At 42.1% G+C, this 26800-nt stretch overlaps 2 protein-coding genes across 3 annotated transcripts in view; both read left to right on the plus strand.

Moving 5' to 3' along the window:
- Positions 1-564: 564 nt before the first annotated feature.
- Positions 565-16976, plus strand: GTF3C3 (general transcription factor IIIC subunit 3). Its single transcript, XM_068196321.1, has 19 exons — positions 565-720; positions 1591-1693; positions 2771-2982; positions 3370-3493; positions 3993-4184; positions 4456-4621; positions 5139-5286; positions 6318-6390; positions 7403-7489; positions 8535-8638; positions 9238-9409; positions 9860-10062; positions 10641-10742; positions 11643-11778; positions 12425-12662; positions 13031-13221; positions 13851-13975; positions 15181-15333; positions 16243-16976. Exons 1-19 carry the CDS (start codon positions 622-624, stop codon positions 16363-16365), a joined length of 2751 nt encoding a protein of 916 aa, XP_068052422.1. The 5' UTR covers positions 565-621; the 3' UTR covers positions 16366-16976.
- A 925-nt stretch (positions 16977-17901) lies between these two features.
- Positions 17902-26800, plus strand: part of HECW2 (HECT, C2 and WW domain containing E3 ubiquitin protein ligase 2) — a 174901-nt gene continuing 166002 nt past the window's right edge. Inside the window, exons 1-2 of one of the 2 annotated variants that reach the window (XM_068196277.1) lie at positions 17902-18218; positions 23358-23546. The gene's annotated coding sequence lies outside the window, so the exon portion shown is untranslated. The remainder of the gene's footprint in view (positions 18219-23357; positions 23547-26800) is intronic. The other variant, XM_068196278.1, reaches the window with a different exon arrangement.

Here is a 26800-nt window from a genome sequence, read left to right on the forward strand (position 1 = left end):
GAGTTAAAGCCCCTCGCCGGTGAAGCTGCCGAGGCAACGGAGGCGGCGGCGCCCCCGGCCCCGCGCTCGGTGCCCGCCCCTCGCCCCTCGCCCCGCCCTGCCCTCACGGGCCCTCGGCGCGGCGGCGCCCCCGGCCCCGCGCTCGGTGCCCGCCCCTCGTCCCGCCCTGCCCTGCCCTCACGGGCCCTCGGTGCCCGCTCCTCGCCCCTCGCCCCGCCCTGCCCTCACGGGCCCTCGGCGCGGCGGCGCCCCCGGCCCCGCGCTCGGTGCCCGCTCCTCGCCCCTCGTCCCGCCCTGCCCTCACGGGCCCTCGGCGCGGCGGCGCCCCCGGCCCCGCGCTCGGTGCCCGCCCCTCGTCCCGCCCTGCCCTGCCCTCACGGGCCCTCGGTGCCCGCTCCTCGCCCCTCGCCCCGCCCTGCCCTCACGGGCCCTCGGCGCGGCGGCGCCCCCGGCCCCGCGCTCGGTGCCCGCCCCTCGCCCCTCGCCCCGCCCTGCCCTCACGGGCCCTCGGCGCGGCGGCCGCCGCCCGGAACTCGCGCGGGCGGGCGCGGCTGCGGCGGGCGCTATAGCGGGAGGGACGCGGTGCCTCCCGCACAGGGTTCCCCGGGCCGTGGCGGAGCCATGTCGGGCTTCAGCCCGGAGCTGATCGAGTACCTGGAGGGGAAGATCTCCTTCGAGGAGTTCGAGCAGCGCCGCGAGGAGCGCAAGAGCCGCGAGAAGGTGAGTGCGCCCCGCCTGGCCGCCCCACGGCCCGGGCCGCCACCCTCATGCCAGCGGCTGGCGGGGCACGGCGCGCTGCTCTGCGTGTGGAGGGGCGCTCGCCGCGCTGCCCGGCTCCGCAGTTGCGGTTGTCTGCGTGCGGATCGGCAGAAGGTCGCGGTGCGGGGGCAATTGGTGCTGTGGGTCGGGGCGAGCAGCTCTTTTGGCTGTCGGCTCGCCCGGATTGTGCTGCTACAGCTCCCCCACCAGCAGCTGAGGGAGAGCCGGCGCGGCTCCTCGTTTGACTTCTGGCAGCAGAAAATACAGGGAGACGCAGTTTTGTGTGCGACGCTTCGTAGGCGGTGTGATTAAAAGAAAACACGCGTGATTTGTCGGAGTGTTGCAGTTCTTTTTAACTTTGCTATATTTGTGTCAGCGTGCTACCGAATTTCTGCATTTCTTGGTCTTCAGAGAGCAGATTCAGCAGAACTCAGCTGTCCTGGAAGGATAAGTGTTGGCCTAGGGCAGCATTCTTACGGGATTAATGAGTGCTGTTTTGGTATTGGCAGGCTTCTGGAAGAATTTGTCACACAGAACTTTTTCTTTCTAATGCAGTCAACCATCCCACCTCACTGTAATGCCCAATAAGCAGTGGACTGGTCTCTCTGTAGTGTGAACAATCACCATCTGAGTCTCCCCACATTGATAAAAATATAAATGTCTTGAAAGCAAGTAATGCTGGGTTTTATTCACTTAAAAATACAGTGCTTATCCCACCTGTTTCACTGTCAGTGCAAAGGCTGGAAAGCCAAATGGTAACTGACAATATATGGGGGAAATAAAAATGGGTAATACTATAAAAGTAATAATTTGTATTTTTGGTCTGTGTAGGATGGTGAAAATGCATCTGCTGAGGAAAATGAGGAAGATGTAGAGGCTCCATCTTCATCCAGGAAAGCATCTGGGAAGTCCCAAAGTCAGGATGAAACTGATGGTGGGTGTTTCTAATATAATCATTCCCGTTTAAAAAGGCACTGGAAGTATTTGCTCTTCAATAATTAACTTCATAAAAACCTGGCTCATTTTTCCCCTTCTGGTCTCTGAAGGGACTAAAATAAAAGGGAAATTCAATTAATGATTATGTTTTTTTCAGATGGCGGCAGGGGAAGAAAAGTCTTGTGTTTAAATGCTTAATATCCAAGTCAGAATCAAAATAAGCAAATATATCGCAGTTGAAACAAATAACCATAAACCCAGGTGTGGTCCCCAGGTGCCTCTCCTATATAGGCAATATGTGATACATTTGTTTTTCATTCCCAGCTTGATACTGTGGTTATATTTTAATCAAATCTTCAGGTGTCCAATCCCCCAGCTCAAACCTTTGAACCCTACATATTTGGAGTTTTGTATATAGTTTTGTTGTCAGTTATAAGCCTGGGTTCACTTCATAATGAGAAGTTGTAAATGAAAAAACGGGAATTTCTTAAAAACTATATGCCTTAAGCATATTTATTCAGAGTACTTAGCATGGTTTTCTCACTTACTTTAAAGAATTCTGTTCTTTTTCCAGAGAAATGCAAATACGTGGACTTTGTGTTTACACATGTTAAAAGGTACTTGTTGTCATGGATGGAATGGTTACAAGATCTTGTTTTCAGTTACTTTGAAAAATTGGTTGCCGGATTGTTGCATAGTAGAATTCTCTGCTCACTTACAGCCTCTTCAGCTGAGAAGCTTATTGCAGCCAGCCAGCTCAATGCTTGAAAATTGCTTAATAGTCTTCTGGGTTGAGAAAAATGTTGATTAAACTGTGGCTTCATTTTCTGTGTTCCTTCCTGCTTTCATTTCAGATATCCAGAAGATGTTACAGGTTGGGCCATACCAAGCACTGGTGATGAATAATGCAGAGCTTTAAAACAAAGAGGCTGTCAATAGTTTTTCTGCGTTTCTGCAGGCAGCACTCTTACAGAATAGCTGCTTCAAGTGGGCTGCTGTTTTCTCTGCACTTGTCCAGGGAAGAACATGTCCTCTTCATTATATCATAAACCTATTGTGCTTCTTTCTCAACCAGGAGAAACAGCAGATGGGGTCAGTAAATCTGTCCATCGGGTCTTTGCATCCATGCTTGGGGAAAATGAAGAGGAGGAGGATGAAGAGGAGGAAGAAGAAGAAGAAGAAGAAGAAGAGGAGGAGGAGGAAGAAGAAACTACAGAGCAGCCTACAGCTGGAGATGTTTTTGTTTTGGAGATGGTTCTTAATCGAGAGACCAAGAAAATGATGAAAGCAAGTATTTAATTTTCATATAACTTCCATGTGTCTCCTGACCACAGTGCACAAGTGACACTTTGTGTGACTTTTAGCTGCTTACTGAGAAATTTGCCTGAAAATTTTTATAAGTAGGATAATCCTGTTTATGCTGATGTTTGTTATGCTGTCTTTGTTTGTTGTAAAAGCACTGTAGTTTACTGTTTGAAAGCTTTCAGAAATCATGAAATCAGTTTTCCCGGTGTCAGAAAGCTATGAACATTAGCAAGTCTTTTAGTCAGTCATTTATTATTGCTAGTACTTAAATTTTAACTTGGTGTTAGGTGGTGTTAAGCATAGCAGGATGTCTTGTGAATTTGGGCACAAGTCAGCCTTGGGCAGAAACAGCATCCCTTTTCCATTTAGGAGAAAAGACCTCGCAGCAAACTTCCCCGTGCCTTGAGGGGTCTGATGGGGGAGGCCAACATCAGGTTTGCTCGAGGAGAGCGTGAGGAGGCCATCCTGATGTGCATGGAGATCATTCGACAAGGTATGGGAGAATGGGCAAACCTTTGGGCTTTATGGATGGGGTGAAGATTCCATGTGCAGGAGCAGGATTCAGTGTGGCTTCACTGAAGATGAAAATAAACACTACAAGCAAAGTCAGGGTATAAGGAATAGAATTAAGAATATGTGGTGCACTTCCTTTATTTTTTTGCTTATAAAAAGAACCTAGCACCCCAATTCTGCAGAGGCCCAGGCCTTGGCTTAGCTTTACACAGTTTGTTTTTACTGTCTTTGTCGATGCAAGGTGTAAGCATCAGCATGCCTTGCAGTGTAGAATAATACTGTAAATGGTTGTTGTTAGATTCAGTCAGGCTGTTTAATAATTTACAGACAGGAACCAGAAACTTGTCTGCAAGTTTTTCCTGAATTTAAACAGCACATGTTTCGTATAATTCTGATACCTGTTCTTTGAGAAAGGCAAGTTGTTTCCATTGTGGATTTTAGACAATAAATCTTAGTAATTTTTTTTTGTTTTTTCACAGCTCCTCTTGCTCATGAGCCATTTTCCACTCTTGCCATGATCTATGAAGACCAGGGTGATATGGAGAAATCACTGCAGTTTGGACTGATTGCAGCTCACTTAAATCCTAGCAATACTGAGGAGTGGGTTAGACTGGCAGAAATGTCACTGGAGCAGGACAATATTAAACAGGCTGTTTTCTGCTACACAAAAGGTAGTGTAGCAAACATTTTAATAAGTTAAAATTAATGGTAGGTGCTAATGGCAATCATTTTGTTTTCTTCTCCTTTCTAGTTTAGTTTGCTTCAGGGTGCTAAGATTCTGATACCTCTGTCTGGACTTTGATAAAAGATTAATGAATCTGTAATGCAGGATGTCCTTGCAAAAACCCTGCGCATATCCATTAACATGAATCAAGGAAATGAATGTGAAATCCACTGCTGCCTTTTCCTAAACTCCTGCTATGCTGCTGCTTCTTCCTGTAGCTCTCAAGTACGACCCAACCAACGTGCGCTACCTGTGGGAGAGGTCCAGCCTGTACGAGCAGCTGGGGGAGCAGAAGATGGCCATGGATGGCTACCGGCGCATCCTGAACCTCCTGGCTCCCTCCGACGGGGAGCGCTTCATGCAGCTGGCCCGAGACATGGCCAAGTGAGCTGGCATTTGCTTAGCCACGGGAGCCTTGTGGTTAAAGTGTGTAGTAGTAACAGGAGTTTTTGCCTGTGAACTTCTTTCTTGTGGAAAGCTGTTACTGTCTGTTTCAAAACAGTTTAAGGTCTTTTGATCTTTACGTTTGGGAAATGTACCGAAAAATACAAGGATGTATATTATAACAATATTATTAGTGAAGGTTTCTTAAAGCAGGTTAATGTGGTACATGATTGTTGCCTGACTCCAGTGGGGGAGGCTGTGATGAAAACTCCAGTAATGTCCTTACAAACAAGGGAGAAAAAAATTGTTAATTATTTGAACTACGTAAAAGTTTTCAACAGTTGTAAGGAAAGGAAAAACACCCCCTTTCTCACTGTCTTTTATAACATCCACTTGCTAATGAAAATCTTCGCTAATAAGCAGAAATCAGAGAAATATGGAAATCCTTTCGCTTCGGTTCAAAGTATATACTGTCAGTTATGTGAATTACCTGATATCTCATATCTGTATTTTATAGGAGTTACTATGAAGCCAATGATGTGACCTCTGCTATTGAGATAGTGGAAGAGGCCTTTACCAAGCACCAGAGCCTTGTGTCCATGGAGGATGTTAACATTGCAGCTGAACTGTACATCTCCTCCAAACAGTACGACAAAGCTCTGGCGGTAGGGACAGTTCAGTACACTTGGGTGTCATTTTCAGCACCTCTTTGCCTGCCAGAGTGGATGCTTTATGTTCATAATTTATGTTCCTGCAGTGCTAAAATGGAGTCCTGCTTCTGTAAAAATAGAGCTAATCAGAAACAGACTGCTTGCTATTACTTCTGTAGTAATTAGCATTTAAATTAATGGTTGGATTGAATTAATTGAGGGATGATAGATTTGTTCGTTGTTTGAGGTTTAAAATTTTGGGATCCTTCCCCTCCTTCTCTGTAGTGACTATAATCTTAGTAGCCAAAGACCTTCGGGCTGGTTTTATGAGTAATACCAGCAAGTCATTCTCTGAGTGGAAGGTTAAAATCATGACACTGAATGCTCTGATGGTTCAAATGCAGATTGTTGTGATTTTTGGCAGACGTGTGTTGCAACTAATAATTTATGCATTAAGCACTAAGCATACATTCCAGAAAGACAATACACCTTAACTCAAGGGCATCAGGAATTAGAGAATATTGCTTATCTGGTCCAAATTTGTTAACTCTCACTTTTGAGGCATATTTCCAACTTGATTTGGTCTGGCTTTGAAAGGGAAGATGTTGATATTTGGCCATTGCCGTACTTTCCAAGACTGACTGAAAAGACACTGCAAATTGGGACTTTTCTTGTGAACATTGTTATTTGTTGATATTAAATTACTTAGGGTTTTTTTTCCTCTTTCTTTAGATTTTATTCAGCACTCTGTCAGAGCACAGTGTCATGAGCCTGCAAACAACTCCTCTGATCCCTTTTTGTACTTCTTCTCTCCTTAAACATCAATCAGTCAATTTTATGTACACAGCATTTAGCTACTGGATTTATTACTACAGCAGAACTGTAGTCACTGAGCCATTTCCCTGTTTCTTTTTGAAGGTTCTACTTAGGTAGATGAATGCAGCTTTACCTCTGATAACTTCTGTGATGTCTAAAACTGCCAAAGGCTGGTTGTTCCATTTATGCTTTAAATCTTTGAAATGATCCAAGTTACTTTTCTGTTTTAGGTTATTACAGATTTTACAGGAATTGTACTTGAAAAAAAAGTACCAGAAAGAAGTGCAACTGAGGAGAAAAAGGGTAAGTAGCAGTCAAGTGGTTACTGTGACCCTGCTGTTCATGGGATATGACAAGTTTCTTTTACCTTTTCAGCTGCGCTGTTTTTGCTGCACTGTTGACAGGCTTTTCTCTGTTGAAATCTGTGGGTGCTCTTAGTGAGTTACATGGCATGACCTCAGCCTGCTGGAAGAAGTTACTCTGGTGTCCCCATAGCCCTGCTGACTCATTGAAGACAAGGACTGCTCTCCAGGCAACTGGAGGGCTTTTTAAGTTCTAAACATTCCTCTGTGTTTACATCAGACCAGCTAAATAACTTCTTTAAAAAAGATAAAAAGATAAGCTTAGTGCCAACTGTGCTCAAGAATATCAACCTCTGACCTAAGAGTAATGTTCTTTATACATCCTACATCTGTTATTAACCACCTAACAGAAATCTAGGCATAAGAGCTTATAATTTCATGAAATAGGTTGTCTTTCTTTGAGAAACCTGCTTTATCAAAGTCATTTCATCTGAAAATGTTCATTTAGGCTGTAGAATGGACACAGCACGCCAACTCCGTAAGGAGGCAGTCTGTTTTGTGATTAAAGTGGTTGTCTCAGCAATCTGATCCAAGCCCAGTACAGGTATAAGATATGTCTGTTGGCTTTTTGCTCTGATTGACCAGGTAAAAATACAGTTGATTTATGAACAACTGTCCTGATGGAGACTTTCAGCACATAATTGCTAAGAAACAAAACTATAATGAGTCTGGAAATTAGAACACAATGTTTCCAAGTTACCTCCTGTGTGCCATTGGTTGAGAGAAGACTTCTAAAACAGAGCTGGGTTCTCCACTCTGTGTTGCTTTGTAACTTTTTTAACTTTTATAAATGCTTCCTGCTCTGCTGTCCTTAAAAAACAAAACAATACAACATAAAAAAGCCCCAAACCAGAATAATAGAAACTCAGTCCGCTTTTCAGAGTAAGCTGCCAATCAGTTATGGATTCAAACACAAAGTAACTACTGGTTAATCTGATAATCTTTTAAAAAAGATACAGGTGCAGCAGTAGAAACTCAGGAAAGCCAGGAGGCAGTGACTGACAACCAGAGTCATTCAGTTGCTGAATCCAGTGCTCCAGGTAAGTAAATATTTTTTTCTTCTCTTTTTTTTTTTTTTTAATTTCAGACAAGTCTATGAACTGATCATATGGTTAGGAACCAGCTTGCAATCATATAACAGCTGGAGATTTCTAACAGCACAGAAACAGGGCTTCATCCAGAAAAGGATTCTTCTGTACTTTTCTTCTTTCCCTTACTCAGAACTTCCTTCTAACCCAGATAGACAGTTGTCATTTTGTAAAATATATCATTAGGGGAATAGTTACCTTTGTGCTGGGTATTGCAGTGTTCAGAGAATGATGAATTAGTCTGCATGTTATGATTTGATGTAAAGGGATGTGGATGTAGGAGGTAAAAGGGAAACCTTAGGTTGGAAATCACAGTTTTGTCATGTTTTAGCACTGAATATCTGGTGTAAGCACTGAAGTGAAGGAGAGCTTAACCAGAAGTTAAGAAGGTGTCATGACTGTATGTGAAGCACCTATGATAATGGAATTTTACTGTGTGACCTCTCATTTGCTGGTATTGTCATGGGTAGCTACTGTGCCTCATGTTTGCATTCTGATCAGGTCGCATTCAGCCTACCTGTTGCGTGGAGTTCTGTAGTTAACTCTGTTTAACAGTGTGTTCAGGCAGTGCCTGCTACACAGGACTTCACTTAGCAAGAGCAAGAACCTTGATACAGAGCATCTCCTTAAAAAAAAAAAAAAAAAAAGGAGGGGGGGCACAGGTGCATAAATTGTTAAAGGAAAGCTTTATTGAGCAAGTACCTCTTAAGTAGGCAAAGGATCTAAGCACACGCTGTGGAATCCTGCTGTTGGAGTCAATGCAGACTGACAGCACTTGGTACCTCACATGGAATTATTAGTCTCTGAGACAGTAGGAAGACGTTGCTCCAGCTCTTGGAAAAGAAAGAGGAGGAGGAAAAGAAAGGTAGACAAACACTTGCTAGAGCTGATAAGAATACTTTCTCACTTCCTGAGCATGGCCTGGAGGGGATGTGGTGCTTGAGAAGTGCTTCTTAAAGCCTCTGAGTTCAGAAGGAAATTCTTTATCTTATCACAGCTGTGGAGAAGGTCAGCTGCTGCATACCTGAGGGTGTTCCCATAGACATCACAGTCAAGCTGATGGTGTGCTTGATTCACTTGAATATCCTGGAGCCACTCAGTGTAAGTGGAAACCAACTCACGTGGCGGGGGGGGGTAATGTTCTAAGAAATCACAAAAGCAAGTAATTGTTCCTGTTTTCATAGACTGAGGTTGTTGAGGGAGCTGTGAAGATTCTTTTTGCCTCTCTCCCACTCTAGGAGAAAAACCTCACAGGCCTGTAATAGCAGAAATAGTATCTTTGCCCTTAGAAATTATGCCAGTGTAAGTATTACTAAAGCACAGTAAGTCACAGCCTGTGTGCTGTGACAGGCCCAGGACCATATTGCAAAGCTGTGAACACTAAGGAACTTGTTTTCACTTTGTTTTAAAACCATACTAAATCTGAAGACTGTTCTTTCAAAAAGGATACTCCTCACTGATGGACACTTTAACCCACTGGACATTTGAAACACCTAGAATAGAAAAATGGGGCTTCTTCAGGAATGCTGAATTTCAGATCTTTTATTTTTCACTTCTAAACTAACATTTAATTAAAGGAAGTATAGTTCAGAATGCAAATAGAATAGAAATCGTAGGATAAAAATGCAAGCTTCCAATAAGCATGCCTTAAAGAAATTGATTATTTGTGCTTTAAGTGTTTTGTGTGGTTTTTCTGAAAGCCTCTTTTGACTACTCTGGTGGAACAAAATCCAGAAGATATGGGTGACTTGTATTTGGATGTCGCAGAGGCTTTTCTGGATGTTGGAGAATACAACTCAGCCCTGCCTCTCCTGAGTTCCCTTGTCTGTTCAGAGCGATACAACCTGGCTGTTGTGTGGCTTCGGCACGCAGGTGAGAAGAGGCAGGACTGCTGAACATGGGGGACTGACAGATGATAATACAATGTTGAGCATTTCCAGGGACCTTTATCCAAGACCACGGGAATTTTAGATTGACTGGTTGAATGAGAATTGCATTTGCAGGATGAAGCTTATCATGACAACTCTGTCACACATTTTTTTTTGTTCTTCATGTACACTGAAATTTACATCAGCTAAAAGTACTTTATGTTCATGTAAGTGAAGCAGCATCTATTCTGCATTTCATCCTGTGTCACCTGCTGATGTTTGAAGTGAAACTGTGGATGCATCAGTGCAGATATCTGAATATTATCATTTAAAAATACATGTTTGGGGTGATACGTGTTTCTTCTTACTAAGAAGGCATGTTAATTTATTTGCAAACTTTGAAATCTTCTTTTTCTGCCACTTAAATGTCTTGTATTGCTTATGGTGTTTCTAGAGTGCTTGAAGGCTTTGGGACACATGGAGCGTGCTGCAGAGAGCTATGCCAAAGTTGTTGATCTTGCTCCATTGCATCTTGATGCAAGAATTTCACTTTCAACTCTTCAGCAGCAGCTGGGCCGGCCTGAGAAAGCTCTGGAGGCTCTGGAACCAATGTATGACCCAGATACACTGGCTCAGGATGCTAACGCTGCCCAGCAGGTGGGTAAAGTGTTCTGTGCTTCCATTTAGGATGTGTTATTCTGCCAGCCTGTGCTACTAGTCCAAGATGTCTGCATAGAACCAGGGATTCAGACTTATCTCCCCATGGGGAGCTTGCAGAGCACAGTGACTGATCCATTACAGCATCTGGGTCACATCCTCCTGACTTTCCCCCTGACCATTCTCTCAGCATTTCCCCAGTTCCACCTGATAACTTCTGTGCAATGCACAAGCTTTTGGCCACTGAGAGCCAGTTGTGACTCTACATCAAGTTGATCAGCAGTTACTACATGTGAGCTACACGGTTTGGCCTCTGTTGATTGTAAGCAGAGGTTGTGAATCCCCTCTCTAGAAGCACTCTCACCATAGGTAAGAGTCATACCAGATGTCTCTGAAATGGGAGAATTTGGAACAGTAACTCCTGAGAGCAGTTTAGGGACAGCTTACCTACTGTTGCAGATTCTTAGAGCTTTCTGGAAGCTTTTACAATCCTATTAGTACTGTACCAAGTCAAAATTGTTTGTTTTATAAACTCTCTCTGTGCAAGAGGTTGAATAATAGTGTTCACTGTTGTCCAGGAATTAAAGCTACTCCTGCATCGCTCAACGCTGTTGTATTCCCAAGGCAAAATGTATGGTTACATTGACACGTTGCTCACAATGCTGGCAATGCTTCTGAAGGTAAGCCAGTCTCTCTCCAGCTGCGCTGTAAGAAATTGGGCAGCTGTGACTTGGGTCAAGACAAACAACAAATGAACTCAGGAGGAAAGCTAGTGGGCTTTTATTATGTGAGTGGTTTCATAATTTTGTTAGGCAGTAATCTTGCAGGTAGCCTGCAATACTGGTGTCCTGCCCGTAGTGCTCAGAACAGAGGACTGTTTGTGTGTGTAATTATTGATACAGTGACTTCAACTCCCTGTTCTCAGTGTGCTTACAACCCTCTGAATTCTAAAGCTGCTTCTTGCCTTTTTAACACTGAGCACAGAGCTTTTTTGAGGTGTTGATACTGGCTTCTATTTCAACAATTATATTTTTGATTTATTTATTATTTTCTTGTGATTGAAGGGCAGAATAAGAATTTGTTTAGCCAGTAAATACAGTGGTGGCGGTTTTGTGTTAATTAATTTTTGTTTCTTTATAAATTGGGAGTGAGTTAAGGGAATATGTAGACCTCCATTTTATCCATCTGCTTAGCATCTTGACTATTGTATTATACTGATTGGAGAGCTGACTATGCACAAACTTCTGAAACTGATAGAGAAAGGCATTGTTCTTCTTATGCTTCTATGCAAAGAATCTTGATTTCAATTAATCCGGGGATGTTCCAATCCCAGGAGAAATCTTTTTAAGTAGCTTGAAGAATTTGTATATTGCTTTTGCTTAGCCTAGTTTGCACAGGAGCATGAGACAATGCAGAGATGATATTCCTGTTGGGAATGTTCTCTCTGATGACCTTGCTGTATGGTGGTGTCACAGACTGTTTTGGGATGCAAGGTGAGCCAGATGGATTGGCCATAAAGCTGCCTTTGTCATAGGATGTTACATTGTAATCTGAAATGCTGCCCTTAAATTTGTTTCTAGGTAGCAATGGGCAGAGCACAGGTGTGTTTGATATCTAGTTCCAAATCTGGAGAGAGACACCTTTATCTTATTAAGGTGTCAAGGGATAAAATTTCTGACAATGATGACCAAGAGACAGCAAATTGCGATGCAAAAGGTAACAAATCACAGATTGTTTATTAAAAACAAACCAACAAGGTGAACTCCATAGTTCTGAAAATTTATAAAAATGTTCCCATTTTGCATGCTAAATCCATGCAGTTCATGTTAGCATTGCTTTATTTCTAGGGCAAAGAAGGCAGCAAAACTGAAGATAATATATCTTAAGGGACCAGTCCCCATTCAGAGAAAAATAGTAAGATTACAGAATAATTCAGAGTGAGAAGGGCGTCTAGAGATCTTAAGGGCCCACATTCACCTCAGGGGAAATATCATACATGCAAATCTAGAATGTAATACAAATACATTGTAAAAGTGATTTTACTTAGCTGGCCCAGGCTTGGTTGAGCCAGACCACATGCTCTTAAGCACTGCTTGATAAATTAGGGAGAGGAACTTCATTGCATTCATGTAGTATTTTTAGAGCTTGAACTGGGTGTATTGCTTACTCTTTGATCCCACTTTGAGAGTGTTTTTTGCTGGTGTTTTATGAACTGCTCTTAAATTGAGAAAAAGTAAATACTTCATATTAGTTAGTGCTTCAGCGTCTTTGAAAATATCCGTTTGATGCATGCATCTATTTTGTAAAAAAATTATCTTTCTTGTTCTAATTTTTGTCAACATTCTGGCTCTGATATTTTTAGCAATTTTTGCTGTTCTCACAAGTGTTCTGACAAAAGATGACTGGTGGAACCTCCTCCTGAAGGCTATATATGCCTTGTGTGACCTCTCCCGGTACAAGGAGGCAGAGCTACTTGTGGATTCCTCACTGGAATATTACTCATTCTATGAGGATAGACAAAAGCGCAAGGAGCTGGAGTACTTTGGGCTTTCTGCTGCAATTCTGGACAAGAACTTTAGAAAAGCTTACAACTATATCAGGTGGGCTACTGAGAAGGCAGAGCAGTCTGTGCTGTAATTGCCTCCACTGAGGTTGTAGTCATACTGCTGATGATACTGCTGAAGTAGGCAGGCTGATGCTTTCCAGCCTTGGCTAAATGAAAGAAGGCTGCTGTAACTGAAGGAGCTTTCCAATAGCCTCAGATTCCAAAAATGCACAATGCAATAGGTTGGTTGATTTGCCCAGAACCATTGGTTCTGTTTTTTCACTCTCATCTTTGCCTCAGTCACTGACCTTCTCTTTGAGTTTCTCTTCTTTGTTATCTTCCCTGAACTGCTGAGATTTTATTGAAGATACAGTATATACTACATAGCATTTACTAATTTCTTGCACACTTTTCATTCCGTAGAATCATGGTCATGGAAAACGTCAATAAGCCCCAGCTGTGGAACATCTTCAATCAAGTCACTATGCAGTCTCAGGATGTCCGTCACCATCGCTTTTGTCTCCGCCTGATGCTGAAAAATCCTGACAATCACGTGCTGTGTGTCCTCAATGGGCACAATGCCTTTGTGTCTGGCAGTTTCAAGCATGCTCTCGGTAATATCTTTCATGTTCTAATATCAACAAATAGAACAAGTGAAAGTTTATTAAAAGGGAAAGATTTTTTTTTCATCAGAAAATTATAGGTTCACAATGCTAGTCTGATGCTTTAATTATTCTGTACACAAATCAGAGCATTGCTGAAGGGTTTTGCTAATAAAAATTAAGCTGTCACGTTTCAAGTTTAGCACACATTGCAAATATAACTAACTTGCAAAGATAATTGAAGGCTAATGATGATAATAATGACAGAACCAGCCCAATTTAAACAGCAAATACAGCTGGTTGCATGCTTTAAGCAGGCCTTCAAAGTAAACCTGCTGCTTTCAGTCAAGTCCTCCAAATGTCACATTTAAATCCCAGCAAGGACCATGTTTGCCTTCTGCATCTGATTGTTTTCTGCTTCCATTTTTACATCACAGTCTGCATTCTTCCTTCAGAATCCAGTGGGAGCTGAAAATACAGAGTTTTCTTGCCTGTTTTTTTCCTGTGTGTTTTGATGTAGGTATATTAAACTGTTTCTTTTCATAGTTCGCAGTTCTAATTCAAATATTTTCTTTCTTGCTCATAGCTTCTTAAGGAATGCTTTTCACAACCATCATTTTGATTCATTTATTTGCTTTTAGGTCAGTATGTGCAAGCCTTCCGTGCAAACCCAGATGAGCCTTTGTACAGTCTCTGTATTGGACTGACGTTCATCCACATGGCCTCTCAGAAATATGTGCTGAAAAGGCATGCTCTTCTAGTACAGGTGAGTGTGATTCTTGCTACCCACAGTTTTTCCTGGCTTTGTATCTTGCAGATGGTTATGGCTACAACACACTCTGTTTAAATAATGTTTTATAATTAAGATGGCATTTCTAAAGAGGAAAGCGCAAAACATGAGCACAGATGAATGTGCTTTTGAACTACAGTTACACCATCTGAATCTCTTCTCCTTATGGCTAAAGGTAGCTTGTTACTGACTTGATGTTAACAGCTGCCATCTGTTTGTGAAAATATTACTAATTTCTTGGTGGTTGTAATCTGAGTTTCCTTTCAAAATTTTTTTGGCCCTTTGTAGACTTGTCTCATCCACTGCATTCTTGAGGCATATTGTACAGGCTTGGAAAGTGGTTTTTCCCCTGTCTTCCTTTTCCCCTTTTAGGTGCCTCTACACACTCTTTGTAAAGATCTTGTGAGCTCCAGTTTAGCTACCTTCAAATTTTCAGCTTCATTATTCACATTTTTCTTTTAATCTGCAAGATCCAGTTACAAACCACGGACTGAGTAGTTCCAAACAGAATCTTGAAAGTAATTTCCTCTACTTTACACCAAGTATTTTCATTAACTTAAAATACCATTTAATTCCTGTAGCTGCTGAGCTCAGTCAATATGGTGAGGATCCTGAGCTCTTGTGACTTCTGAAATTGCTGGAAGACTGTAGCTTGCACTGATCTTGACAAAAGCTACAGGTCCCCAACTACTGTAACACAAAACCAGTTATGACAGTGTCCAACTTGAAGACGTTTTGAACTTGCAAACTTTGACCTAATTTTAATATTTTTTTTCCACTTCTCTTCTTTAACCAGCCTGGCTTTTTTACAGGGACTGCCTTATTCTCCTTTCATACATTCTTGAGCAATGTCCTATTTATATTACCCCCTGGCAATACAGTTCCCTGCTCTCTCCTCATTTACTGCTTACTATACTCAGTGATTTTACATCATTTCTTGCTGCTATGGTAGTTAATTAGTAATTCAACCACAGTGACCTACTGGTGACCTAAATTATGATCATTAGCTGCTTGTGTCTGAACTAATTCCTCATATTGAAGGAAGTACCTTCTCTGATTACCAACATGGTCTCTGGAAAAAAGGCCCTCTGTTTACAACAGAATCATCACACTGCAAAATGGCAACAAAATAAAATGCACAGGAGGGGAGGAAAAAGTTGTGTGCTCAATTTCTCTTGCAGGGATTCTCCTTCCTTCACCGCTACTTGGACCTGCGTGGACCATGCCAGGAGTCCTTCTACAACCTAGGCCGTGGCCTGCACCAGCTGGGATTGCTGCACCTGGCAATCCACTATTACCAAAGAGCACTTGAGCTTCCTCCCCTCACCTTAGAGGTACTGTAACTTTTTAAGTTATGGACAGAGAATAAAGTTAGCAAAATGTGAAGAATTCCTTAGTCATAGTTAAAATAGGTACATAAAATCTCTGTAGTTGTGCCTCCTTCAATTTCTATTTTAATTCCTTGTTATTGGAAGCCCAAATCTGATTGTCGCCTGATAATGTATTTAAGTATATGTTAAGTTCAAAGATGTATGAATTTTGAAGGATTTACTCATAGGCTGAAGCAGCAGCAAAAAGGATTGCTAAACAACTTTTCTTAAGTAGCTGACCTTTCTATATATTACATGCAATGAATTATAACTGGAAGTTCTGTATACTCACCCATGCTATAAAACAGCATGCTGGAGCAAGATGGACCAGTATTAGGAATGCCTAATTGCATCTGAGCCATAGTTTAATAATATTTGATCTGTATTGCATCCTAATTGACGTGCCATACATTCACAAGTCTGGTCTGTGGAATGGGTAGGTAGAAACATTGCAAGGGTGCTTAGAAAACGGGCAGTGTTGGTAATGTAAGAGCTGAGGTGTTAGACAGCCCTGGGAGTTCAGAGCAGCAGTCTGTGATCCTGTAGAAGATGCAAGCAATATTCACATTCTGGTTGGAGAAGCAAATACTTAGCATACAAAGACAAATTAAGGTAGTACTTTGCTGGGTATAAGCTGGCTATTTAACTTAGAGCTAATGTTTTGAGTGTGAAATTTTATAACTTTGGTGATTAACAACACGATGTGGAAACTCCTTAAAGAGGGAGAGCAAAAGGAATACTTGTTCTGTTTCCATACAGCTGAAAGCTTTTACTGGCTATGAATATCATTTGACTCCACTGTAATGGCTACTCATGTTTCTGTTTTATACTATTTTTCTGTATTGATAGCTTTTTTAATCATTATTTTTACAGGGAATAGAAACAGATCAAACAGACTTGAGAAGAGATACAGCCTTTAACTTGTCACTCATTTACCAGAGCAGTGGAAATATCAGAATGGCTCAGAAGATGCTGTATACCTATGCAGTTGTGTGATGAGGTTGGTGCAGGTGGAATTGATACCCTTTGCATTATGCAGTGCTGGGGAAGTTGGTTTTAAGTACAACTTTTTCTGCAGGGTCAGAGACGTGGCTAGTGCTGTCTCTGTGGCTTTGTGGACTTCTGCTTCTGCCATTGGCACTGTATCACGTGTGGGTGGGGGCTGGCCATCCTGAGCACACCCCTGATGTGCTCACAAGTGGCTGCTTTTAGCTATTCTCCTTTGGTGCACTGCTCTCTAAATATATTTAGTGTTGTATATAGAATCAAACAGTGAAAACCAAGGCCCAGTGTGATTTGCTGAGGGCTTTTGGCAAGGGAACATGAACAGTGTGCAGTATTTCAACTAATTACCATTGAGGTTGCTGAAGAAGCCATACTCACTGGTGATGAGGGTATTTTAATGTGCAGCATTAAGTTACAGTAATGTGGAACCATCCTAGGGGATGAGGAATTCAGTATTTCAAGATCTGTAAAATATTCAGAGTTTTCTAGGAGTTCATATTCCTAGCAGTTTCTGTATTTGAAGGGGATTGATTTTTGTTTTACTGAAATCAGTGTAACTTTTGTTCTTTCTCTGAATTTGTTAATAAAAATTCTGAGGTTAATGATGCTTAATTATTGTCAGCTAACATATATCCTACTGAATAGGACAAACGTAAAGCCATATGGCACACACCTAATTTTAAGCAGCACAATTTAACGGTGAGCACCTCTACTGAAGCAGGTCAGTGCAACACCACCTGTCCTGAAGCCAGGCTGTACTGACACCACATAAAAGAGTAGGCCACGATGAACATGAGCTGATCTTTGATCTTGAAAACTATCCATGCTGTAATCATCTTCACCATATCATGACATAGGTCTTCTGCTGTAACTACTCTTTCTCCAGTCTATTGTTCCACAGTAGGATAGGTTGAACAAATTCCACTAATTCTTACGAAGGTGAGGTGATGTGTGGCATAACATCACACACCTAATGAATTCCTTCTATGCTCCTGAAATAGCCCAAAGCTTATGTTCTCTCATGACCCAGATATCATCTCCTATTATAAGCAGCCAGTCCTGCCAGTTCCTCCCTGCCCCAGTCACGTCAGCATCCAGCCACAGGCACATGACTCTGGCTTCAGTAATTCACCTGAACCCTCTGCAAACCAGTCTTTTGATAGCACCTGCCAGGCCTTAGTCTAAAGCTGGTGAAAGAGGGATAAAAGCAAACGTGTAGCCTATCAACAGCATAAGGTTTGCAGTGGTTACATATAAAGAATAATTGTTTTGTTATAAATAGTAATTTTACTATCAGCTTCATAATGCAAAGAACCTGAGTCAGAAAGAAAACATGAGAGTTCAGAGTTAATTCAAATCGGCTGTTGGGGTTTAAACAAGAATTCCAAGGTTCCCTACAGATGGGTGCCCTGTGAGCACCTTTTATCTGCAGCTGGCCTCAGCAATTCACACCTATCTAACTGTCAGAGCAAGTGAAGTGCCAGATTCTTCCACACCTGGGTGCTAGCACCTGCTCCTGGCAGCAGGTGATGTTCTCCCAGGGCTGGGAATCACCAGTCAGATGAGCTCATTTCCTGCACAGCTCACGTGAGCCTCTCCAGGGGTGAGCTGGAGGCCTGGCCTTTGCCCTGGGTGTCCCGGGAGATATGAGGGGGTGGCTCCTCACTTTTCCTCCTGGGAAAAGATGTGCTATTTTATGAAGCTGATGACTCTTTGGGAAATCTTTGTCATTGCTGAAGAAGAGATGGAGTTTTAGCAGTTTAATACTGACATCTCTAAGAAGTTAATTACATGGCTGTACAAGAACTAATTATGGAGAAGGCTGAGGAACCTACCCAAAGAAGGTAAGCACGGCGTTCAGAAAGGTGTCTGCAGAGGGCATGGACAAGGAAAGGTAAACCACTGACATGGAGGTGAATGCAGAGGAAAATAGATTTGCTCTTAGCTTTCAGATCTGTGTTTGCTTAATGGACATCAACCAAATATGAAGTGTGTACAAAGCACCTTTTCTAAGTACAGAGCAGTCCCTTGAAGCTCTCCTGTACCTGTAATGCTCTTTGCTGCCTTTGGCAAAAGGGGAGGAAACAAACTAAACTTGAAGAGGTCTGCTCTCCACCCCTGATTGTAAGGAACTACAAAAGAAAGTCTAGAAAACAAAACATGTCTCATAACAGCCTGCAAAATACCACTCAGGTGATTTTTCTTTGCTTCCCTCTTTGAAATGAAAGTGCTTGCTTTTTTTTACCTCCTTTTTGTAGCTGCTGTCTTGCCTCAAGGTTTTTCAAGACTTTGCAGGCTGTCACGTTTAGATGTGAACCACTGGTGAGTTGCTGCTTCTAGACCAGCTGTGATCTAGGCAAGGTGGTGTAATTAGAACTGCAGGGAGAGCAGTGATCATGTGCTGTGTTCCACATGTGAGGAGTAGGAACAGCACACCCTTCACATCTTTCTCCTGTACACAGGAGCAGGAGCTCTGTGATATTCTCTTGCTGTGCTGTGAAAAAGAGTTGCCCCTCTCAGAGGGGTGATGAAGTCAACATGGGTCTCCAACAGAGCATAAAAGACAGAGGTGTAGGAATGGGGCTAACCAGATGCTGAGTGCCACAGACTCCTGAGAAAATGAGAGCAGATTAACTTCACCGGACAAGTGCTATAGAAATACTCTTGCTATTGGGATCTCTTTCTAATCAAAGAATGATACTTGGACTGATAAAGCAGCATGTAAGACCTGAGGCTGGGGCACCTTTATTGCATTTTTTAAAATTTTACTTTATGGTTGTTCACACTCTATCTAATCCCTTGGATTTTCACACCAAACTACTACATTAATCCACACAAGCTATAATAATTTGGATATTGTGATACAACGATGCAAGGACGAGTTATTCTGGAGGAAGGGGGAAGGGTTGTGGTGGGTGGTTTTGCATGATGTCACATACAGTGACATAACAGCAGCACAGGGGGGCAATTTACTTGGCCACAACACTTCTGTTTGGTTGGATAAGAGAGATATTTTGAGCCTAGTAAAAACAATAGGCAGTGGGGGGGGAAAAAGCTCTTTCTACAAACCCCAGTAAATTTAAGTGATTTATAGAAAATATAAAACTTTTTCTATGTATGTATATGTATGTATATGTATATGTATGACAAATACCACTTAGTTTCACTTAGTTGAAAAGGCCATGTGTGCACCTCACTCTTCACCAGTGGATTATAGCTGAGATTGAAAGGGTTATTTGATGCCTATGCTCAGTTAATACCTTGTTATCTGGCTTTTGCACTTCAGTCATAAACAAAAGAGATGTGACAAAATAGCTCAGCCTGCTTTTATTGCAGAAACAAAACAGCATTGTTTGAAATGGAACACAGAAGGGAAGTGACAATGTCTCTTTACCCAAAGCAACTGATTTTTTTTCTCTTGAGTCTCATAGCAGGAGAAACAGGAATCACTTCTAATTTATCCTTCCATAGAAATAATTCAAAGATTCATTCCAGCAATTAATTTAGTTTTAATCTAAGTCCAGTGTCTCGGTCAACTCCTCCTGTCACTACCATTGGGACTGTTGCATAAATGCAGCTTTCTTGCTCTCTTATAATCCTTACACATTTTGTGCTGTTTGAAGAAAGGTGGAAATGTTTTCACCAGTGTCCCAAATTCTATTACATAGGTAACCATGAATTAGAGCTTTACTTCCTGCTTGTTTTTCATTATCACGACAGTGTGCCTCTCTCCTTATTAATCAGTATTTTTTTAATAGTTTCATATGTTTCCAATCTCAACCATTTTACCCATCTATTTTGTTTTAATGCCCCCTGGTGGCTCTTAACCATTCTGCTGTTTTAATATGTTAAGCAAATTAATTATCCCAAATCCTAGAGATGCATCTTGACTCCCGAAGGCAGTATGAGCAGAACTGAAGATGATTTTGACACAGAACTCTCTTACTATGTGTTTATCACTACACAAATAAGTAGAGAAAATAAATAAGCACCTCACTCCAGATGATGTACCAAAGAGCTCAGGTTAAACAACCTTATCTTAGATTAATAAAAGCCAAGTTTCCCCGTTGAGGTGCAAAATAGGATGCTGGGAGGTACCTGTACTTTGTCACAGGTCAGTTTATTCAGTATTCTTCAGGACCAGTTGTACCTGCTGCTGGGGAAAAGGAGCAGAAGTCACCACCTTGTAGGAAAACAGCAAAAAGCAACCAAAACAAAAACCAACCAACCAAACAAAAAAAAGTTCTTGGTGTATAAATTGCTCCAGGTACAAATTTTCAGTTATATGAAACACTAAAACAGATTTTTAAAAATTTAAGTGTCCAAATGGCATAAATTCCTCCAAGACTAGCTTATTTTTAGGAGCAGCTGCTCAAATTGGTACAATTGTCCAGATGGCCACAAGAAGGCCACTGTCCTAGAAGCACAGCCAACAGAAATGGAGAGATGAAAGAAACCTTTGACAACAGGGAACAGAGAAGCAAAAAATAAGTAGAATAAGAAGGCATGGACAGAATTAAAATAACTTAGACAGTAAAGAATACCAAAAAAAGTGTGACTTTTTAAAATGTTCTGAATGCTCTATTGATTCATAATCTTTATCTTAAGGAATATGACAAAAGAGTTCTGTGTCAAGCAGAAAAATATATCAATAAGTTACAAACTAACTACTGTAGAAATGAAACTTTGATTATCAAATGACACACATTCAAAAGATGTTTCAACTAATTTGTTTCAGCAGTGTGATTTTAGGACCTTATCAGCAGCCAAGTATTTCTTAGGATGTCCAGCGTATGAAAGTGGTTATCACATCCAGCACTGTAAAAACTAAATGGTAAAAGCATTGGTAGCACAGTATTACTAAACTTTTACTCAACTTTTCTGGAACCGGTCAAGTATCCTGATCTAGGTGAGTGAGACTAGCGAGAAATAATGGAATGGGAACAAGTTAAAAATGGGAATGAAGTGCCAAGTGCAAATGAAGAGGGAAGTGATAAACCCCCTTTTTTACTACGTGCATTCTTTGGATTCGGTTCCTTTTCTGCCTGTAGCCAGAACAACACTCTCTAACTGACAGGTGTGGTTCATCAGTGTTTCACAGCTCTTCCACCATGTATTTTCTCCCACGTTTGCAATCTGGCCTGCGCAGGGCTGATGCCTGGGTTAGGTAGCAGGTGTTTCTGGGATCTCTGAGTGGAAATCTCCTGTAACTTGCTCCAGGTGACCCTGCCTTGGCTGGGGAAGGGGCAGAGGGGGGGATTGGACTGGATGATCTCCAGAAATCCCTTCAAGCTGTGATTCTCTGAAATGATTGAAGCTGAAAAGGAGGAAAGACTGACCTACTCTGTGTGCGCTCCTGAGGGACCTGCAGCAGTGATGGCTGAGGCACAGCCCGTGGTGGGCAGTACAGAGCATTGCTCCTGCTGGCTTCCCCTTCACATAATCACAGCATGCTCTCAGTTGGAGGGGTCCTACAGGGATCATTGAGTCCAACTCTTAGTCCTGCACAGGACACCCCAAGAATCACACCCTCTGCCGAAGAGCACAGAGTTCTTGAGCTCTGCCAGGCTTGGTTCTTTGACAGCTTCCCTGGGGAGCCAGTTCCAGTGCCCAGCCACACTCTGGGTGAAGAACCTTTTTCTAACATCCCTCCCTGACACATCTTCAGGCCATCCCCCCCGGTCCTGTCACTGTCACCACAGAGCAGAGATCAGTGCCTGCCCCTCCTCTTTCCCTCGGGAGGAAATTGTTTTAACAGCAATGGGGTCTCCCCTCAGCCTCCCCTTCTCCAGGCTGAACAGACCAAGTGACCTCAGCTACTCCTCATACGGCTTCCCCTCAGGGCTCTTCACCATCCTCCTGCCGCTCCTGTGGATGCTCTCTAACAGCTTAATGCCTTTTTTTATATTGTGGCGCTCAACACTGGCCACAGGAGTCAGTGAGGCCACACCAGCACAGAGCAGATTGCGACAATCCCCTCCCTGGACGGGGTGGCGATGTTTTGTTTCATGCCCGGCGCACTGCATCCCCTCCCAGGGGCCGGGCCCCCGCAGCGCCTCATGAGGGAGCCCCGCGCGGCTGCCGCACCCTGCGGGGCCGGGGCGCGCCGGAGCTGGTGCGGGGAGACCTGCCTTGGGCCCCGGAGCCCCTCGGCAGGGCTGTGGAAATGAGCCTCGCCTCTGTCTGGTGCTTAGGTGGCGCTGGCAGTGCAGCGTTTCACAGCAGAGCACTGAGGGGTTTTAACTCCGGTTTGCGGCGTGGGGAGGCTCGCACCTCCACAGGGAGCTGCGCCACAGGAGCGTGCTGACCTTCGGGCTAAAGGTTATTTTCACACGTGATTAATATATTGCATATCGAATGATATGCAAGAGGGGATGGCTGGAAGCTGGAACACAATAAGTTTAGATTAAATACCAAGAAAACGTCGCTGAAGTGAGGGATGAGGTTCTGGCACAGGTTGCCCAGAAGAGGGTGTGGATGCCCCATCCCTGGAAGCGTTCAAAGCCAGGCTGGCTGGGGCTCTGAGCAACCTGGTCCTGTGGGAGGTGTCCCTGCCCATGGCAGGGGATTGGAACAAGATGATGTTTAATGTCCTTTCCAAACCAACTCATTCTATGTTCAGCTGGGGCTCTAAGCAAGTATAGAGTTTTATATTTGTAGCCATATGGCTTGCAGTCATTTAATACAGATACACAGATCAGAAATCGTACTGCGTTACACTGTCTCCACTGTGCATCTGAGGTGTGGGGCTTTTAAAATGGTACCCCTTTTGGTACTGAATTTCTGTTTTATGCAGAGAGGGAAACTGATTTTGTAGCCTTCTGGTTAGAACATATGGCTGTGGAACTGGGAGGTCTTCTGTCTGAAGCAGGCAGCAAGTAGTAATGCTACAACCATTAAGCATTAGATGTTCTGGGGACTCAAGCAAAGGTGTTTAAGCTGTCTAGCCGAGAGATTTAGAATCTCCTTTTCACTTTTGGCAGCTCATATGGCTTCTGAGGGACATCCCTGTGTGACTCAACTCCTCCCATGCATTGGACAGGGACCATGATCCACTGATTCCCAGCTGAGGATTTTCCTCAGGATCAGCATGCAGTGTGAACACCATCAAAGTACCATTCAGGGATGCATCACTTGGGCCTAACTTTTCCTGAATCTTCTAATATGTTGAGGTAATACTATGGATATCATATATGTTTGGGGTGAACTGTTTTGTAGGGCATGTTGAGATGCTGTTATTAAATGTATATCTGTAATGGAAAAGTAGATGTCTAAAAAAACCTGAACTGTCTGTAGATGGCAGCAGAGAGGAAAGATATTTATTAGGACCTCTATGGCATTTTATAACTTGTGCAACTGCAGCTGGTGGCTCTCCATTAATGCTGAAATTTTTGCACTTTACTGATGAATATAATTATTTTGATTTACGGATCTTTTGGCATGACTGTTTATTTTGGAGGAAGAGTTGGAGCTTTTCTGAGCAGAGGGTGACAACAGACAGGGCAGCAGTGTACTTGATCAATGCTGTGTATGTAATAAAAAGATCCTCAGCTGACATAATGTCATTGCTCTGCCTAAGAATTTGCTCCAGAAAGTCTCTGCCTGAGGGATGTTGCTAGGAGGCTTGTGAAGAAATGTAGGATGTGAGGGAATATAAAAATCACTTGGGAGAAAGGAGATTAAAATGATAAATTAAATAACTCTTAAGTTTCTCACCCAAAGAAGGGATGCATAAATAACATTGTTTTTATTGTACAATTTCTCAATAACTGTTGATTATTCTATTAGGTTAGGTTATTGTACTGTACCAGCAGTATTAGGCTGGTCATTAATGGGAGGATTTTGATATAATGACCATGTGGGGATGCCTGGTTTATGTAGTAGAACAGTGTGTGTACAGGAGGTGAGAACATAAAAGAGCAACTGATATGTGGGTCAAATGGAAATTGTATTTCAGAGATCCTTTCATGAAGTGGGGTAGGGTAACACTCTGACAGAAAGATGGCTAATTCTGACAGCACCTGATACATTTTGAAACAAACAGATCAAATGCTATTCTTAATTTAGCGAGCATTAGGAGGACCGCTTGATTTGAGATTTTTGTTCCCATTTGTTATTTTACTTTCAGAAGTTGGTGTATAGTCCCATAAGAGTTACTTTGTATGAAAAAGTAGGAGTAAAACATGTACATCAAAATGTCTGTAGCATGTTTCCCATGGGAAGCTTTTAAGATGACCATGATCAAAGGAATAAGTGTTGAAAGTTGAAGTTAAACAATTAGATGTTCTTTTCTGCTACGAATATCCTGTCCAACAGTTTCACAGGAGTAGTCACAATATCCTAAAAATAGTATTTTCTTTCATTTTTAATGCTGTTTATATGGCAGTAGGAGATGGGGTGGGCAGGTGCATTATGATGACAGCTCATCTACTTTTTTCTTCAAATCAGTATCATTTCCTCTATACCCTGCCAACTAAAATTTATTCCTGGTGGAATCATGTACAAAGTTGCAAGCTAAAATGGGATCGAAGAATGTTTTCATTTGTAGTTAAGAATATAAGTGTACTTTTGTTTCTTACACCTGTGCTTTGTGTGATGTATACAGCAGCTCACATAGCTCAATAAAGCTTTCATGTAAATGATATGTTAAAATCAGAAAATTCATATAATGATTATATTATTTCTGTAATGATATGGCTCCAAGTTTGGGGTGGTTTTGGTATTGTCTCCAATTAGCTTTTTAGTCTGATTTCCAATTCCTCAGGGAATGTGGCTTTCCTTGGGAAGTTTTTCTGTGTTCCAATAGAGCTCACCGCTTAAAGGTGCTTTTGCCTTTTCCTTTCTTGTAATGACATTTATCTTAGCTATAGCTTTTTTTGCTATTCTGACAATGTCTTTTAATTTCTGCTTAGATTTGCCCTGTGTTTGGAGATAATTAAGTGCTACAACTGTCATTAGTTAACAAAGTTTTATTCCAGCATAGGTAAAATATTTCCTTGCATTGATATTTGAATTTCTTCTACTGTTTTGAGGTAGAACTGAAGTCTTTGTTCAGGATGGAGTCTGAGCTGCCAGCACTGTGGCAGTGCTTGTCTTTAGAATCCTTTTCATCTCACTCAATCACTTACTTATACAGAACGCTTTGGTATGAAGGTAAATCAGAGAGCAAACTCCATTACAAATATCTTTCTTTTGGATTCCTTGGGTGACATGAAAGAATGTTGCAGCAGTAGGTGAAATTTGCAAGTTTGAATTGAGAGGTGGGATAAATTAAATCTGTAAAATTGGATCAGTTTGTCCATCCAGGTTAGCATTCTACAAAGGGAGGTACTTTGCAGGAGTAAGAGCCTCAACTATTCTGTCACTGCAGTAACTCTGCTTTCTCTGAGCATTGCTTCATTTAGTTTATCCCATTCTTCCACAATGCTTTTTTTTATTGCATCAGATGCAAGTTTTGGAAATTGTGAGCTGAAAGTTTTCTCTTCAGAACCCTTGTGATTTTTACTTATCCTGTCTGCTCTGAAAATCCCTAGTCAGAATAGTAATATCACAAGTTCCAGTTAAAACAATAACAACGCTCCCTCCTAGTAATATTTTTACCTATTTTTAAATTTTAAAAATTGAAAGCTATAAATCGTATTGAAGTGTTTTTTATAAACAGAATTACATTTTGAATAAGGGTTTGCCTCTTGCCTTAATGCCAATGACACATAAGCTTAATGTATCTGCTGGCCTATTTTTGAAGGGAAGAGTCTCTAAGGGTAAGACAGTGACATGATAGCCAAGGTAAATGACTGCTGTGTTTACTGGGAGAATGACTTCTCCTTCAGAACAAGTGACTGGCAAAGCATGAGAGCCCCATTAGTCAGAAAGATAACCAGCCTCAGATTTAAACAGGGATGCAGAACAAACAAAGGCATCACGCAGGATACATTAAATTTTAATTAACATTTTATATTTGATTTTAGCCTTCGTTTATGCAGCCCTTAAGAGGAACATTTTGTTTTTGCATATAATCAAAAGCCAGTGTGTATTTTTGGGAGGGATTTTTCCTTGTTTTATACTAACCTGCATTTTGCACTCTTTGAAGTGCTGTGATGTTTTTGTGTGAATAACCAGGGACTGCTGCAGGGCTTTGGTGAGTGTGGCTCCTGTCCTGGGAGTTGCAGACTGATGTGTTGTAAAACCAGATGTGTGCACAAAAGGACATTACAGCTTGCATTTTTTCACCTCAAATTCTTGATTCCAATTTGTATGGAATTATTTTGTTAGTGGGAGGGAAAGTGTCATTTGTCTACTTCAAATTTGTGGTGGACGTGTGGGTACTGAGCCACAGGACTGGGGATTTGAGCCTGGATTTATGCCAGCAGTAGGGAAAACCAGGAGGAGCATGACCTCCTTTGTTATCATCCATTTTCTGCTGGGG

Source organism: Anomalospiza imberbis, chromosome 7 (genome assembly GCF_031753505.1).
Source record: "Anomalospiza imberbis isolate Cuckoo-Finch-1a 21T00152 chromosome 7, ASM3175350v1, whole genome shotgun sequence".
In the NCBI taxonomy this organism is placed as follows: domain Eukaryota; kingdom Metazoa; phylum Chordata; class Aves; order Passeriformes; family Viduidae; genus Anomalospiza; species Anomalospiza imberbis.

Coding starts and splice junctions, on each gene's coding strand:
- GTF3C3 (XM_068196321.1), top strand. CDS start 622: ATGTCGGGCTTCAGCCCGGAGCTGATCGAGTACCTGGAGGGGAAGATC. Junction 6,391..7,402: donor TGCAACTGAGGAGAAAAAGG/GTAAGTAGCAGT, acceptor CTTTTAAAAAAG/ATACAGGTGCAGCAGTAGAA. Junction 11,779..12,424: donor AGCAAATTGCGATGCAAAAG/GTAACAAATCAC, acceptor TGATATTTTTAG/CAATTTTTGCTGTTCTCACA.